The 14268-nt window shown below is 53.2% G+C and overlaps 1 protein-coding gene across 5 annotated transcripts in view; it reads right to left on the bottom strand.

Moving 5' to 3' along the window:
- Nucleotide 1: 1 nt before the first annotated feature.
- Nucleotides 2-14268, bottom strand: part of IKBKG (inhibitor of nuclear factor kappa B kinase regulatory subunit gamma) — a 66075-nt gene continuing 51808 nt past the window's right edge. For 4 of the 5 annotated variants that reach the window (XM_007506902.3, XM_056809745.1, XM_007506901.3 and 1 more), the window contains 9 exons: nucleotides 12860-12910; nucleotides 12451-12574; nucleotides 10230-10348; nucleotides 7792-7944; nucleotides 5262-5358; nucleotides 3133-3282; nucleotides 2726-2868; nucleotides 2274-2332; nucleotides 2-1757 (listed from right to left, as the gene is read on the bottom strand). In XM_007506902.3, the coding sequence (XP_007506964.1) occupies nucleotides 1600-1757; nucleotides 2274-2332; nucleotides 2726-2868; nucleotides 3133-3282; nucleotides 5262-5358; nucleotides 7792-7944; nucleotides 10230-10348; nucleotides 12451-12574; nucleotides 12860-12910 (1054 nt within the window). In that variant the 3' untranslated portion in view covers nucleotides 2-1599. The remainder of the gene's footprint in view (nucleotides 1758-2273; nucleotides 2333-2725; nucleotides 2869-3132; nucleotides 3283-5261; nucleotides 5359-7791; nucleotides 7945-10229; nucleotides 10349-12450; nucleotides 12575-12859; nucleotides 12911-14268) is intronic. The other variant, XM_056809746.1, reaches the window with a different exon arrangement.

Below are 14268 nucleotides of genomic sequence, written 5' to 3'. Positions count from 1 at the left end.
GCAAGTTCACCACCGGTGTACATTTAATGGATCTCCACCCAGAAATTCTCATATCCACAGCAATAGTTGCTTTGGGAGAAGAGAAGAAAGAAATTCAGCGGCACTGTCATTCCTCCCACTGCCTTCCAAGGGTAGCATAAGCCACAAAGCAGAAGGCCACTGGGGCCGAGGTAGAAAAGTAGTCAAGCACCAGAGCCAGGTTAGCTTGTCGACAGGAAGAACCCCAGTGTGGAACTTCACCAGAGATGGCTGCCCAGGCGGCCAGGACTTAGTCCACACATCTCTGGGAAGGTCATGAATTGAAGGGCCCGAGGCAGGACAATGAGCCCAGCTCTTCTCAACTCCAGACCCAGCACTATTCTGCCACGTCAGTGGACAGAATGTGAGGTCATTCTATCGGCCATCTTATGGGGAAGTACAAAAAAGTGGGCCCAGCCCTTTTAAAGCCAGAAGTGACGGTCGGAGACCAGGGCTCTGGAATTTGAAAGCTTGTACAAAGTGCTTCCCCACTGGCCTAAGAGCCAATGGGCTTTGGGCAGGGAAAGAGGGGCATCCAGCACAGGGAGAGGTGAACACTATATGGACAAAGCTAGGTTCTAAACTGGAAGTTGGGGAAAGTCCTTCAACTCAGTTACTATCCATGAGTCAGTCACACTCTCAATCTGGACTAGCGTGAAGCATCCAAGTCAGGACAAGAGGCACACTGCTTTCCAAAGTCTTGATGCTACAGCCTAGCAAGCTCACCTGGGTCAGTGGCCACAGAAGTGCCACATACAGTATCGCACCCCAGATGGAAATCTTTGGTACTGACTACTTCTGGATTCCCAGGGTGGACCTCCATGGGGAAGGGAGAGAGCACTAGTGCTGGGTCTCCAAGTCAGGAGGACCTGGCTCCAGACCCTGCCTGGCACTAGTGGGGAGGCCCTGACATCTCTTCTTCACTTTAGAACTTTAGGCTTCCCCTGTGTAAGACAGGAAGAATTCATACCCATAACATCCTCACCCTCAAAAGTGTTGAAGAGCTCAAGAAGCATGTTACTAAAGCTCCTGTCGGGGCTTAAAGCCCTGAGAGATGGCTACTAGTATATAGTGCTAGTTGGTTCCTTGGCCCTAGCTGCAACTCAGTAAATGCTAGGATCTCTCCCGAAGAGCCAGGGACAAGAATGACCAAGGAAGGGCAGTCTCTGCCAAAAGAAAGTGCCCAAACTGGGAGGCAGTCAAAGGACCTGGATTCAAATGCTATCTCTGACAGTGATCATTTGTGTGACCTTGGGCAAGTCACTTGATCTCTGTGGGCCCTCTGCAAAAGGAGGAGAGAGGGAGCCTGGAAGGCCTCTGAGGTCCTTTGCAGCTCCAGAAAGAACTCAGCAGAACCTGGAGTACAGCAAGTTGGGCAAGCCAAGTCAGACAAAGAACACATTGAACAAGAGCAAACCAAATGAAGGGGGACCACCCGGCCTCATCCTTTAAGCTTCTGAGCAAAAAATACTAAGAGGGGTGGCCAAGGTTTTCCCATGAAGGCCTAGGCAACTGAAAGCAAGCAAAGATGCGGGCAGGCTGCACTTGGCTGTGCCTGGCCACAGTGCTGGGGGACAGGGATCACTCAATACATTCCATGACATGTATCTGCAGGGTGTCGATATCTGGGGCCTGATACAGACATTTAGGACAACAAAAATCGGGCTGTTGATCCGGAAGGCTTCTCCTCTGGCCAGGCGGTAGGGGGTGAAAGGGAAGGTGGTGATTGACAAGGTGAACTAAGAGAAGAGAACATCTATTAGTCGTGACCGTGTCTGTCTGTCTGTGTCTGTCTGCCTGTCTCTCTCTCTCTCTCTCTCTCTCTCTCTCTCTCTCTCTCTCTCTCTCTCTCTCTCTCTCTCTCTCTCTCTCTCTCTCTCTCTCACACACACACACACACACACACACACAGAGCGCAAGGTATGGGTCCCAAAGGGGAATGCCTTCTGTGCTGAGCAGCTACCCCAGGGAAGGGAGAAGGCCTGCCTCCAAGCTCCCCCACGGGTATCTGAAATGCCACAAGACCAAGATTTGCCCTGGAGTCACATGAGCCCAGTGGCCCTGTCCTGCTGACTCATTCCAATTCTCACTGGTGCACAGAGAAGGACCCTCCCTGATGTGCTTTGCTGAGCTGTGGCTGTGCCATCATCCATGGGGCCTTCTGAACAGAAGTCTTCCCACCCCAAAGCCGCTAGAGTCCCAACACCTCAAGGTGCCCAACGGCTCAAGGGTACAGGAACCCGGTCGGGACTTACCTGGCTGCGGCAAGGCTGCCTGCGGGTTCTCTACATGCCGTTTTCTCATATCTTCAATACTTTGAAAGGAGAAAGTTGTGTTCACAGCCCTTGGCAAACAAACTAAGGAGTACTTGTATACCCACCCCACTGCTCCCAGGTCCGGAAACCTCTTCACTATTCCCAGCTCCACTTCATTGCCAATGGTCTCTACAGCAGAGGCCAAAGTGGCTTACGACTTCCTTGAAAACTTGCCATAAAGGCCAACCCTCTGCTCATCCAGTTGGATGTTGGCCAGCCCTGGCCTAGCCCCGAACTGAATGGGGTTTTCTACTGCCTCAATCAAACCTGCTGGCTTTTTGATTGGTCAGAGGAAACGAGGGATGGATAGAAAATCACTGGCTATAGCTTGGGCCTCTCTCGATTCTGCCTGGACTTCCCTACACCACCCCAGCACAGGCTGGGTGACTTACCGGGTACTTTCTTTGGAGTCGGCCCTCAGTTTGCTATACTCCCTTTGGAGCTGCTCGAGCTGGTCCTGCAGGAGCTCCTTGCGCTCTGCCAGTTTCTCTCGGGCTTGCCTCTCTGCCTGGAAGTCAGCCTTGTAGATATCAGCCTAAAGGTGGAGAATGGGGTCTTCTGGGCCCTTGGTTCAGATGACCCCCCCCCCAAACCCATTCCCAGCAAGGGGGGCTCACTGAACTTGGTCACAGCACTCCAACACCAGGCTCAGCCCCCAAGCCCGCTCCCCTCCATGGGAGCCGCCTGGCCCTGCTAGCAGAGAGGCCACCAGAAAACAAGTCTTTCAGGCCTGCACCCCTTCTCAGCACTCCTCTCTCTCTGAGACATCGGACAACGGTGCCACGAGAGGGCTTCTGACCTGTGCCTTCAGGACCGGGATCGTCTCCATCACTGTCTTGTGTTGTTCCGCCTCCTCCTTAAGTTTGTCAATCAATTCTTGTTTGGCTACCAAGGCCTCTTCTGCCTGTTGTAACTGTTGATTGAGGTCTTCCAACTGGAGGTCCATTCCCTGAGAGAAGAGAAGAGCCTACTGAGTCCCACTTGGAGTCCCCCAAGGAACAGAAACTCCCACATTCCCTGCAGAGCTGTCATGAGACTGGCCATGGCATCAGGCCACATTTGACAGGAACAAAACAGAAAGCCCCCAAATTGTCACTGTTCGATCAAGAAGAGGAAGGCCCAGAGAGAATAGGTCAACATGGCTGCCCCCAAAGCCCTGTGTGAGGCTGCATTCGCCAAAAGCAGACAAGGTGGGCCGACCAACCAGATCTAGGCCAACGAGCAGTGGCTGGTCCTGGGTGCCAGAGCAAGGGAAGCAGATGGAAGGAAACCATGCTACTCAAGGGTTAGCTGAAGGCCACAGCCTAGAAAACTCAGGGGGAATATGGTCACTCTCCAAGTATCTATCCAAAGGCCCGTCTGCCTTCAACCCGGAACTCCTGAGAACAAGGCGTGTCTTCTGCCCTCTGGCGGATCCTTGATGCTTAGTACATAGTAGGTGCTCACTTCTGACATACTGGAGACAGGCTGGTAATAACAGCTCAAACAGCAATAGGGTGCTCTTTCCTCAGAGCAAAACGACAATAAGGAGCAGACACATTCCAGGAGATCTGCCTTGCCCGAGGTCAGAAGGAGCAGCACAATTTAAACCCAAGAAGTCAACCCACTTTCCCCTGCACAGTACTGCCTTGTTTTCCTAGGTAGCTCAAGCAAAGAAAAAACCCTTTCTAAGGTCTCAGCTGCCCTCTCTCCCATGAGAATATAAGGTAGGGACTGTCTGCTTTTTGTTGTTATTCTCTGGGAGTTCAATACTGTGCACTGGCTCCAAGGCAGAAGAGCAGTGAGGGCTAGGCAATAGGAGCTAAGTGACTTGCCCAGGGTCACCCAGCTAGGAAGTGTCTGAGGCCACATTTGATCCCAAGACCTCCCATCTCTAAATAAGCCTGGCTCTCAATCCACTGAGCCATCTAGCTGCGCCTGATTGTTTTTGTACTTCCATCCCCGGGATTTAGCACAGGACAAGGCACAAGGGAAACACCAAGTGCTTTTCACTCGCTTATTCAGTCACTGATTCCCCAAACTGGTGGTCAGCACTTCTCAGAGATACCGTATGGGGGTCTAGGATCAGATGACCCACTCCCCTCCCCTTGACTCCTCCTCTTTTCTGCAGGGAAAGCTCCCTTAGACAGGCAGTCGCCAATTGTGTTGTCCAAGCCTTTAGGACACCCAGACGACATGATTGGACTGGAGGACAGAACAGGCAGAGGCCAACCACATCATTACTAGAGTACTGAACTTCCACTTTCTCTACTGATCCTCTAGTTGTACTCCTCCCATGTTCTAGACACTTCTCCAGAAAGAGGCCCAGCACTAACAACTGGAAAGGCAGAGCTGGCCACTGCCATGGGGATGCACACAGCAGACGCTTAATAAATGTGCATGGCCTGCCCCTCTGGGCCCACATGTCACTGACCTTCTGCACAGTAGGGATAAGAATAATAACTGGGATGCTTCCCAAGTTGTTGGAGACTCAAATGGGAATGGAAAAAAAGCCTTTCGTAGCCCTCCTGAATGTCACTCTTACTGAATGCTGGTATTTTTCTGTTTCTCAGAGGAGAATGGAGTTTCGGGCAGTGAAGGGACTTGTCCAGGGTCACACATCAAACGAATGACCATGAAGGTCAATCTTCTCTCCTCCACCCTGGTGTCTCTCAGGAAGAAGGTCTTCATCACTGACCCAGCATCCAGAAAGGAGCTCGGGGCTCCAACAGCAATGGGAAGGACAGTGAGATTCAAACAATGTAGATGGTTCGCAAGGCCCTTTCCTAACTGTGGGACCCTGAGCCAGCCCTCCCCTCACTGGTTCTTGGTTGGCCTCATCAGTCAAACGGATATGTAAACCACAGCACACTTCCCGGAAGCTGCTGAACGGAAAAGCCCAGGAGAAATGTGAGGCCTGCGTGCCAGAGCAGCTGGCTGTGTACTCACCCTACTGCGCTCACTGCTGGCCTGGCTTTTCTTGATATGGTTGTCATACTCCTGAAAGAGCTGGTGGTAGGCTACCTGCAACTGGGCCAGCTTCCGCCTGAAAAGACCAAAGCCCATTTCCAAAGCAGAACAAAGAAGCCTGCTTAACCCCTGCGTCCCCTGCTCGCCACATGGAGCAAAGAAAGCCCTTCTTCCCAGGTGGCTCCATTCGGCTTTCATCCACAAGCCCAAAGGCAAACAAGGGCCCTTTCCCATGCTGCTGCTGGAGGTGGTCACCCCTAGGCTAGCCCTTCCACTTGGGCTGCCAGCCACGGCCACTTTAACCTATCGATGGCATCCCTGTACAGATGCCCTAGGTGGCTGACGTTGTGGAAAATCAAAGCAGCAAAGGTGCCAAAAGAAGGAAATAGCCAATGGGAGAGAGGCTACGGGAAGCAGAGACATTCATTATTTCAAGGAGTCTGGAAAGGGACTTAGAATTCTGGGAAATGTCTCTCAAGGTCGGTTCACTCCCTTCAATCCTGCAATCTCACTAGTGGGCGTGGACTGTCAAAGAAAGTGCTCACCCACAATATCAACAAAGTAAGGGCCCCCTTACTTTGATTAGGATTAGGGAGCAAGTACAAATGGGTATAGAAAGGCCCGTGCATGCATCTTACTGCACTGTGCCATAGGGACAGAGACTGAACCTGCGATTCCAATTCGAGATGCAACTGCCGCATGAGGAAACTCCCTCTACATTAACGCAAAATAATCGCACCTCACCCAGACAGGATAGGGCAGGAGGGAGGAAGGCAGGCAAGCAGGCAGCATGGGCCAGGCACTATGCTAAGCACTGTCAGGTGTTCCTAGCTTTGAAGGCAGGGGTCTAACGTGGAACTCGCTACCGTCCCCTCTTCCTAACAGCCTTACTTCTGCCAAAGGCACCATCTTTGCAGTGGCTCAGTCTCAGAACGTCAGTATCGTCACCAACTCTGCACTCACCCTGGGCCCACAGGTCCAGTCAGTGGCCAAATCTTTCTGTTTCTACTAACGACATCTCTCGACCCTTGCACTTGCCTTGGGATCTTAGCACCTTTCACTGTCACTCTTCTGCACCCCAGGTGGGCTCAAGTCTCTCCTCCATTTTCCTTAAGCAGAGCCCAAGTCCCTGGCCTATGGACCCAATTCTAGCGCCTTCCTCATGCCTCTAGAATCGACCACAAGCTCCCTTCACGAGGTGGCCCCAAGTGACCTTTGTCACAGCACTGGAGAATGATTCCCGCCCCATCTCCTTTGACACCTGGGATGCACTCCCTCCCGACCCTCCTGCTCCTCCTAAGGCACAATCTATTGAAGCGCATTCTCCATTTCTGCTGCATATACTTTTACATGACTTATGGAGCAGGGATGCTCTCATTCTTTGCACTTGGATCTCCACAGCTCACTCCCACCTGGCACATCATACCTGGCTCTTATCATACCTCTATTTGATGACTGATACACTAGCTCACATAACAACACACACTGGAGAAGCAAGCCCAAAAGGCAACCTGGCATGGGGCCAAGAGAACAAGAACTCTCTCGGAGTGGCTCGGCTGGAAGGCCAAGTTGGCATCCATGCAGAACTCTGAGGAGACTAAGACAAAAGGGCCTCCGGGATTTCCCACACATCATCCAAGGGGACAGCCAAAAGATTCTTCCGCAAAGGGAAAAAAGTCCTGCCCAAGAAATGTCCCTACTGTCTACCCCCTGACCCCCCGGAGAAATGATGATTGCCTTTGGAAGTATGCAGGGAATGAAGTCATGTGGCTGGCCATTTCTCATTAAGCGCACTGTAATTCTGAGGCTCCCCCAAAAGGACAAGGTTTGTCTACTGATCAGGGGTATCATCGAAATAGTCCCATGCCACATGCCCGTTTTAGTTTGAAACATCCATACCAAGGCCATCTCTCGGGCTGGTGACCTGCATACTCTGATGGGTTCGGTTTGGGGCTATCCCCAGCCCATCCTCCTCCAAAGTAATCCCACCACTAGGAGGCCAAGTCTTCGATCTTGGGAAGGAAGCGCAGAGGCCATCCAGTTCAAACTTCTTTTACAAAGGGCCCACAGAGAAGGGCTGGATGTGCTGGAAGCAGAATCTGAACCTAGAACCCATGCTCTTTTTTCTTCTGTGATGCACTGCCTACAGATTTCATGATTCACTTTTCTCACAAGAATGAACTAGAAGCTACAATATGCAAGTGTCATTCTCTCCATTTTATCACCAAGGAGCCTGAGGCTTGAAGAAGTTCAGCATTCGGTCCAAGCCTATCAAAGGTGCCTCCAGTGGAGCCTCTTTTCAGCCATTCTCTCTAAGATATGGCGGGGCATCCCCACTGTGTCTGCCTCCCTCAAAGGCTAGGGGGAGCAAAAAGAACAAGAACGATGCCGAGGTAGCAAAGGAGAGCCAGAAGAAAATCTTGGGCTCTGGTTAACACAAGTGGAACGGCACGCTGTGCTTTGGCAGGGCCACTGCACAAGGCCCTCCCATCCTTGTCTGCTTACTTACTTCTCCTCAGAGGCAGCCTGCCGCTCCATGCGCAAGGCGGCCTCCACATTTTGGGTCTGCATGCGCAGCTGGTCCACCTGAACGCTGTGTTGCTTGTGCAGCTGCTCGTTCTCACTCTCCAGCTGCTTAAGCTTCTCCGTGACAGTTCGAGCTCTGGTACAGAAAGATGAGGGAGAAAAAGAGACATGGGTGGGGCCATGGGGGGAAAGAGAGTCCAATGTCACGCCACCGGTGCTAAGCAAGATGGCTCCCTAGCCAAGTCTGTGGAAATTCAGGCTGAGAAGGGAGCTGAGTCAGTGGCTACTATTAGTATACCCATCCCAACAGGAAGTCCTGGGGCCAGGCTGCTTCCTGACCTTCCCTCCCTCACCCATGTCACCCAACTTAAGGAGGTCTCCTCTCCAGGGTCCCAGTCAAACCATCTTGCCAGAACATGAGCTAGGGTGAGGAGGAAAGCAAAGAAGCACAAAGGCTTGGCCCTGGGTGCCAACAGGCCTTTGATCTCAGCTTGTTTCTGCTCCGAGGCAGTACTTCTCAGCCGTACAACTTGGATGGAAACAGTGACCACGACTTCCCCACAGCCCAAGCCCCAACTGATTGTGGTACCACACCCACTAGGGCAACAGCCACTCTGATTATGGCTTGAATTTCTAGAACACTCTAACACATCTGCAGAGAACATCTGTCCCTCCACCAATTCAAGTACTAATGCAGGAGCCAGCTGACTGTGTGTCCTCTTCAGACAACCAGTCTATGGGTAACTCGGGACAGCACAAAGAACTTCCTGACTCCTACATCAGAGGACCTGGGCTCCGGCTCCCCCCCGGGGGCCTAACTTCATGTCCCTGGGCTTCAAAGTCTTTGGGGAAAATGAGCCAGCTGGAGCAGGTGTGGGCTCCTCCGGCCAGAGAGCCCAGGAAACTTCCTGCCCTTTCATGGTTGGGAAAACTACAAAAGAACCTCAGAGTAGCTGTAAGCCCAGAAGCAAAGGCAAGAGGGAAACCTGGGCCCAGTGCTGATCTGTGCCCTGGTGACAACCAGAAAGCAGCAGGGAAGAAGGAAGGGCTGGTCCAAACGATCATCTACTCTAAACCAACGTTATGGACGAGGAAACCAAGCCTAAGAGAGAAAGCGAGTTCCTTGCTCCAGGTCAGTGGCCAACTGGCACTAGAACCCAGGCCTCCAAGGAGAGAGGTGCCACTCGGACCTCCTCTCCCCTCCCACCACAGGGAAAAAAATTCAGAATTCAGAACTGAATGTCCTGAGGGAACTCTGGATGAATCTCCTAGAAAGCAGATTCTTTTGTTCTTTTGTCAGTCTGTCTGGGGCAGATATCTGCTTCTCTGTGAGGAATTCGCCTTATCTGGCGGGCACCAGGGCCCTCAGGGTCCTGGAAGTATGGCACTGAACCCAGCCAGAGGCAGCAGCACTAAGGCCTGGGGATACAAAAGGAACCTCAAAGAAAGCAGTCCAGTGGGAAGCTGGCCAGCTACCAACTCAGTAAAGGATCGACTGGAAAGAAGCCCCAGAGAGACAGAGCAGGTCAGAGAAAGACTGCTGGGCTGGGAAATAGGCAGCCAGGAGGCAGAGTGTTCCAGGCATCAACCCCAGAGAAAATGCCCGGGACTGGGAGATGCAGGGTCTTGTTCCGAGAAAAGCAAGAAAGCCAACCGTCACTGGATAGGAAAAGGAGGAGGAGGAGGAGGTTTAAGATGAGCATCTAGGTGCTTCAGTGGACGAGGTCTGGAGGCAGGAGGACCTAGGTTTAAATTTGGCCTCAGATACTTTCTAGCTGTGTGACCTTGGGCAAGTCACTTAATCCCCATTGCCTAGGCCTTGCCCTTCTGTCTTAGAGTTGACACTGAGATGAAAGGTAGAGCTTTAAAAAAAACCCAAACCGGTAAAGTTTTGAATGCCGAGCAGAGCATTTTGTCTTTGATTCTGTGGGCGACAGAGAGCCACTGATAGGGGGCTGACAAGGTTGGACCTGCACTTTAGGAAATTTATCTGAGTGGCTAAATGAATGCTGGACCAAAGTGGGGAAAGGCCTGAGGCAGGCCTCTGTAACACTCTGAGCAGGAGGTGGGGAGGCCTGGCACCACAGGGGTGGCAGCAGTGACAAGAGGAGTTGGGAGGTGCTGCAGAGGTGAGATGGACAAGCCAGATATGGTGGGAAAGGAGTGAAAGTGGAGGCCAGGATGATGCCTTGGGTGCCTGGCAGCTGTTGCCACCCACAGTGCTAGAGATGGGAGGGTTTGGAGGGAAAGGTCAGGAGCTCAGCTTTGGACACACCAAGTTTCAGATGCCTCCTGGGCATCCAGTCAGAGATGTCAACAGAGACACCGGGGCAGGATGGGCAGATGGGAGAATCCTCAGCACAGAGGGCCCCATGGGAGGGATGGCCGCCATTAGCTTGCTGGCTGTTCAGCGTCTCATACCTGTCCTCGAGGACTTGTTTGTCTTTGTTCGAGAGCTCCAGGCGGCTCTGGCTCTCCTGTAGTTCCCCGAGCAGTGAGGTCACCTGGGCTTTCACAGACCCTTTGTCTTCCGTCAGTTGCTATAACATATAGTGATATGGAATATATGGCTACAAGGGGTCAAGACCCCCGTTCCCTACAAGGCCACATGCTAAACCAGTGGCCTGGCTATGGACTGAACCATATGTACCCCGACTTCCCCTTTGTAGGTAGGATGCATAAGTTCAGAATGAAAAAGCACAAACGTCACAGATGGCCCCCAAATAAAAAGTTGGATGGGGCCAGAAAGTTTGAGGCCAGCTCACGTGTCCACTTTGGGAAGCGCCTTGGCAGCTGGATGGAGGATGGACGCTGCACTGATCCTTTGATCCATCCCCCTCGCTGCTGCTGTCTCTACTCCCTCGGCAGCTAAGCACTGCCAGCCAGCTCCTTGCCACCCGGCTTCTGCCCCCACACATCTGAACTGCCACCTCAAAGGGCCATGACCCAATGCTCCAAGCTCTCCTCAGCTCTCATGCTCCCTGACTTCCTAGAGCGCCTGAGGCAGGGGGCTGCCCCCTTTGCTTCTCCCTTGGCACCAAGGACACTGCTTTTTCCTCTTCCTAAGCCCATTTCTCCACCCCTTTCATCCTGATTCAACGACCATTGGGGGCCATTGGGGAAGGGGTCCTAAGGCCTGGGCGTCTTCATGGGAGTCCTGCCCTACCGCTGCAGCTCAGAGTCTAGCAAAGCTTACAAAACCACCCCTGAAGCGTGGCCTCCCAGGGCTTCACTGACCACCACTGCGCAGATGACTCCTGGCCCTTCCGGGCCTGCAACTCTCCCTGAGCCCTAGATTGTCTTCTCTGCTCCCTCCTGGATATCCACACCTAGGACTCAACATAGCTTCTTGGCCTTCCCATCAGGCTGAGGCCCAGGCCCAAGCCTACTTCACTCTTTCTCTGAATTGCAGGCAGCACCAGAAGCCTGATAGACAGTGGGAAGGATTGCCGATGGCCCCCCGTAGCCCCTGAGAGGGCCACCTCAGACAGTCCTCTGGCAGGTGCTACCATTGCTGATACAGTCTCCTAGCCTCCGGCTGGCTCCCCTCCAATCTGGTTTACACACAAATGGCAGACAACTATTATAACGTCATTCTCCTCCTTCCAAAAGCTTTCTCAAAAAGTCCAAATGTGTTGTGTTGGGCTGGGCATTCAAGGCCCTCAACAATCTGCCTCCAACCTACCTTTCCAGCTAGGAGGTACCACAGTGCACAGAGCACTAGGCCTGGAGTCAGAAGGCCCGAATTCAAATTCAGACTTCAACATTTGCTGTCTGTGTGACCCTGGGCAAGTCACCCAACCTATGCTGTGAAATGGGGCTTATAAGAGTGTGTCCCTCCCAGGGTGGTTGGGATCCACGAAAGATCCTAACTGCTCAAGTGTTTTGGAAGCTCAGAGTGTGGGATCCATAGTTATTATTTCTCCTGGCAGCTTCTCATGAACTCAAAAGCCCAGGAAAAGCATGGCCCGTGGAGCGGGTCCTGGTAAATGTGTCTCATCATCCCACTGAGGGGAAGAGTCTTAAGGGCAAGGGCCAGATTTGAGCTGTCAGGCTATCCCACCTCCGCAGGCACGTCGGGCAGCTTAAGAAACACCTCTCATCTCGTCCCCTTTCAAGGCCCCAGGACACCCTCTGTTCACCGCCCAGAGCCCTTGCTGGCAGGCACTGCCCCAAATCTGCACTGCTTTGTGTGCTTGGCGAGCAATCTGAGCATATCCATGGCAGCACAGACAAGTCTTCAAGCTGGGATACCCTCACAGCAGCTGGCCTGGGCCTTCCACACCAGGGGCCAGGGGAGACGTGTGCTGATAATGAAACGCTATCTTGTCGTGGGACTTAGGGCCAAAAGGCCCTTCAAGACCCTCAAAGATTCAACGTGTCAAGAAACTGAGGCCGTCAGGGGAACAGGGCTCCTCACTACCCAGGGGCTGGTCATGTGCAAGTCCCTCCCCACTTTCCAGCTCAAAGTAAATAGACCCTCTGGCCCAATCTAAGCCCATGTTCTGTGCCACAAAGCCCAGGCCAGCTGCCTCTCCTTCTGCCTAGCTCCCTACTCCCTCCTCGTCCTCAGCTCCTCTCTTTCTCCCCAGGGTGCTAAGCACCCTAGTGTCAGAGCCCAGGCAGCCCTCTCCCTCCTCACCTCCACCTGCCTCTTCAGGGCCTGTAACTGCTGCTCGGCCCGCCTCTCCACTTGTTTTTCCCTTACTGCCAAGTGGGCCATCTTGCCCCGCAGGGATGCCAGCTCCTCCTTGAGCACCGTGTTCCTGGAAAAGGGAATCCCTACCTGTCCCCTGCTCAGCAAGGGCAGGGCATGGAGAGGCCAACCTAGAACCCCGCACGGCAAGGACGGCAGGGCATGACAGAGCAAAAAGCACCTGGGATTCCAAGACGAGAAAGAGGGCAGGACAGGGCAGGAGGTCTGGGAAGGGGGGGCAGAGGAGAGGAGAGCAAGGCAGGGCAGGGGGGCCTTCTAGCCCCATCACACAATGGCGATTGTCACACTGAATAGGTGAAAAACTGTGGGGCACGACTGCAAAGCAACAACTCACTCGTTCTCCACATCCTGCACCTTCGTCAGCAGGTCATTGGAATCTACACTCCTGGCACCAAAAGGAAAAACAAGGACGAGAAGCCATTACAAGGCCTGGATTGTTGGAGAGCTACTCTAAGCACCTACTGGGTGCTGGGTGCTATGCTCAGAATTTTGCAATATTCTCTCATTCAACCCTCACACCCACCCTTGGGAGGGAGGTGCTATTATGATTCTCACTTTACAGATGGGACGACTGAGGCAGGCAGAGGTGAAGTGGCCTGAGTCTGAGGCCACATCTGAATTGGGGCTAGCCTCGCACTCTGTGCACTGTGGTGCCCCACAACACCCCTCAGGCAAAGGAGTTCTGGCAAAAGAAGCAGGGCCCAGGCCAATGTCCCACTGACTCCTGAGTTGAGTGGGCTCAGTCACCCCTCTAGCCCCCAGCCCCACCTGGGATCACAGGGGACCAGCTAACGGCCTCAAGTGCTGGTCCCTTTCTTCTTGGCACAGCCCCTCGCTCCACTCCCACCTTCTACCTTTGCCCCCACCTCAAGCACCATGCCTGGCACACAGTAGGCCCTCACTAACTGCTTGCTCCACCCTGAGTTTGTCTCCTGTTTCTGGGTTTCTCAGAATGGCAAATGCCTAGTGTTTCCCTGCCTGTATCAGCAGAGATGTGGAGGTGGGGGCCTATGGATGTGGAATAGCGCGTGTGCCATCCGACTTCTCCAATCTACTACTCAATTTGGCCTGTGGGCTTTATTTGTCCCCTCATTCCTCGTTGTAAGGGATCACTCCCGCACAAAAGGAGAAGGGAGGGACACCCAAAAACGGATCAAGAGAAACTTGTTTTAAGAAAGCTAAAATTCATTTCCTCTAAAGTCGTGGCCCTTCCTGGTCTCCCAGAGCTACCCTGGATAGGAGGAGGACGCCTCAGGCAGCCACACAAGGCCACCGTCCATCCACCCAAGACACACAGAGCTTGACAGAGCTCCATCTCCTTTCCTTGCCTGCTATCGATCACTCAGGTCCCTTCTCTGCCACCGTCTCCATTACCTCCGTCTCCACCGTTGCATCCCCACTGTGTCGCTCATCTCAATCTCTCCCTCTCCACTGGCCCTTTCCCTGCTGCTTACAAACCCACGGCCCAAGGGTCTCACTCAGTCCCTCCAATCCAGCAAAATCCCCAACCAGAAACCCCTCTTGACCCCTACACCCTCTCTCCCAACCACATCGTTCGACCGAAACTGCTCTCTCCAGTTGCCCAGGCTCTTGGCTGTCACTAGATCCTCTTCTCAGCCGTCTGTGTCCATGCATACCATTGATCCCCCTGTCCTCTCTAGGATATGGGGCCAGCCCTTGCCCCTGGTTCTCCTCCTACCTCTCTGATTGCTCCTTCACTGTCTCCTCTGCTGAATCTTCTTC

This window comes from Monodelphis domestica, chromosome X (genome assembly GCF_027887165.1).
Source record: "Monodelphis domestica isolate mMonDom1 chromosome X, mMonDom1.pri, whole genome shotgun sequence".
Lineage (NCBI taxonomy): Eukaryota > Metazoa > Chordata > Mammalia > Didelphimorphia > Didelphidae > Monodelphis > Monodelphis domestica.
This window is presented reverse-complemented; position numbering and strand designations above follow the sequence as displayed.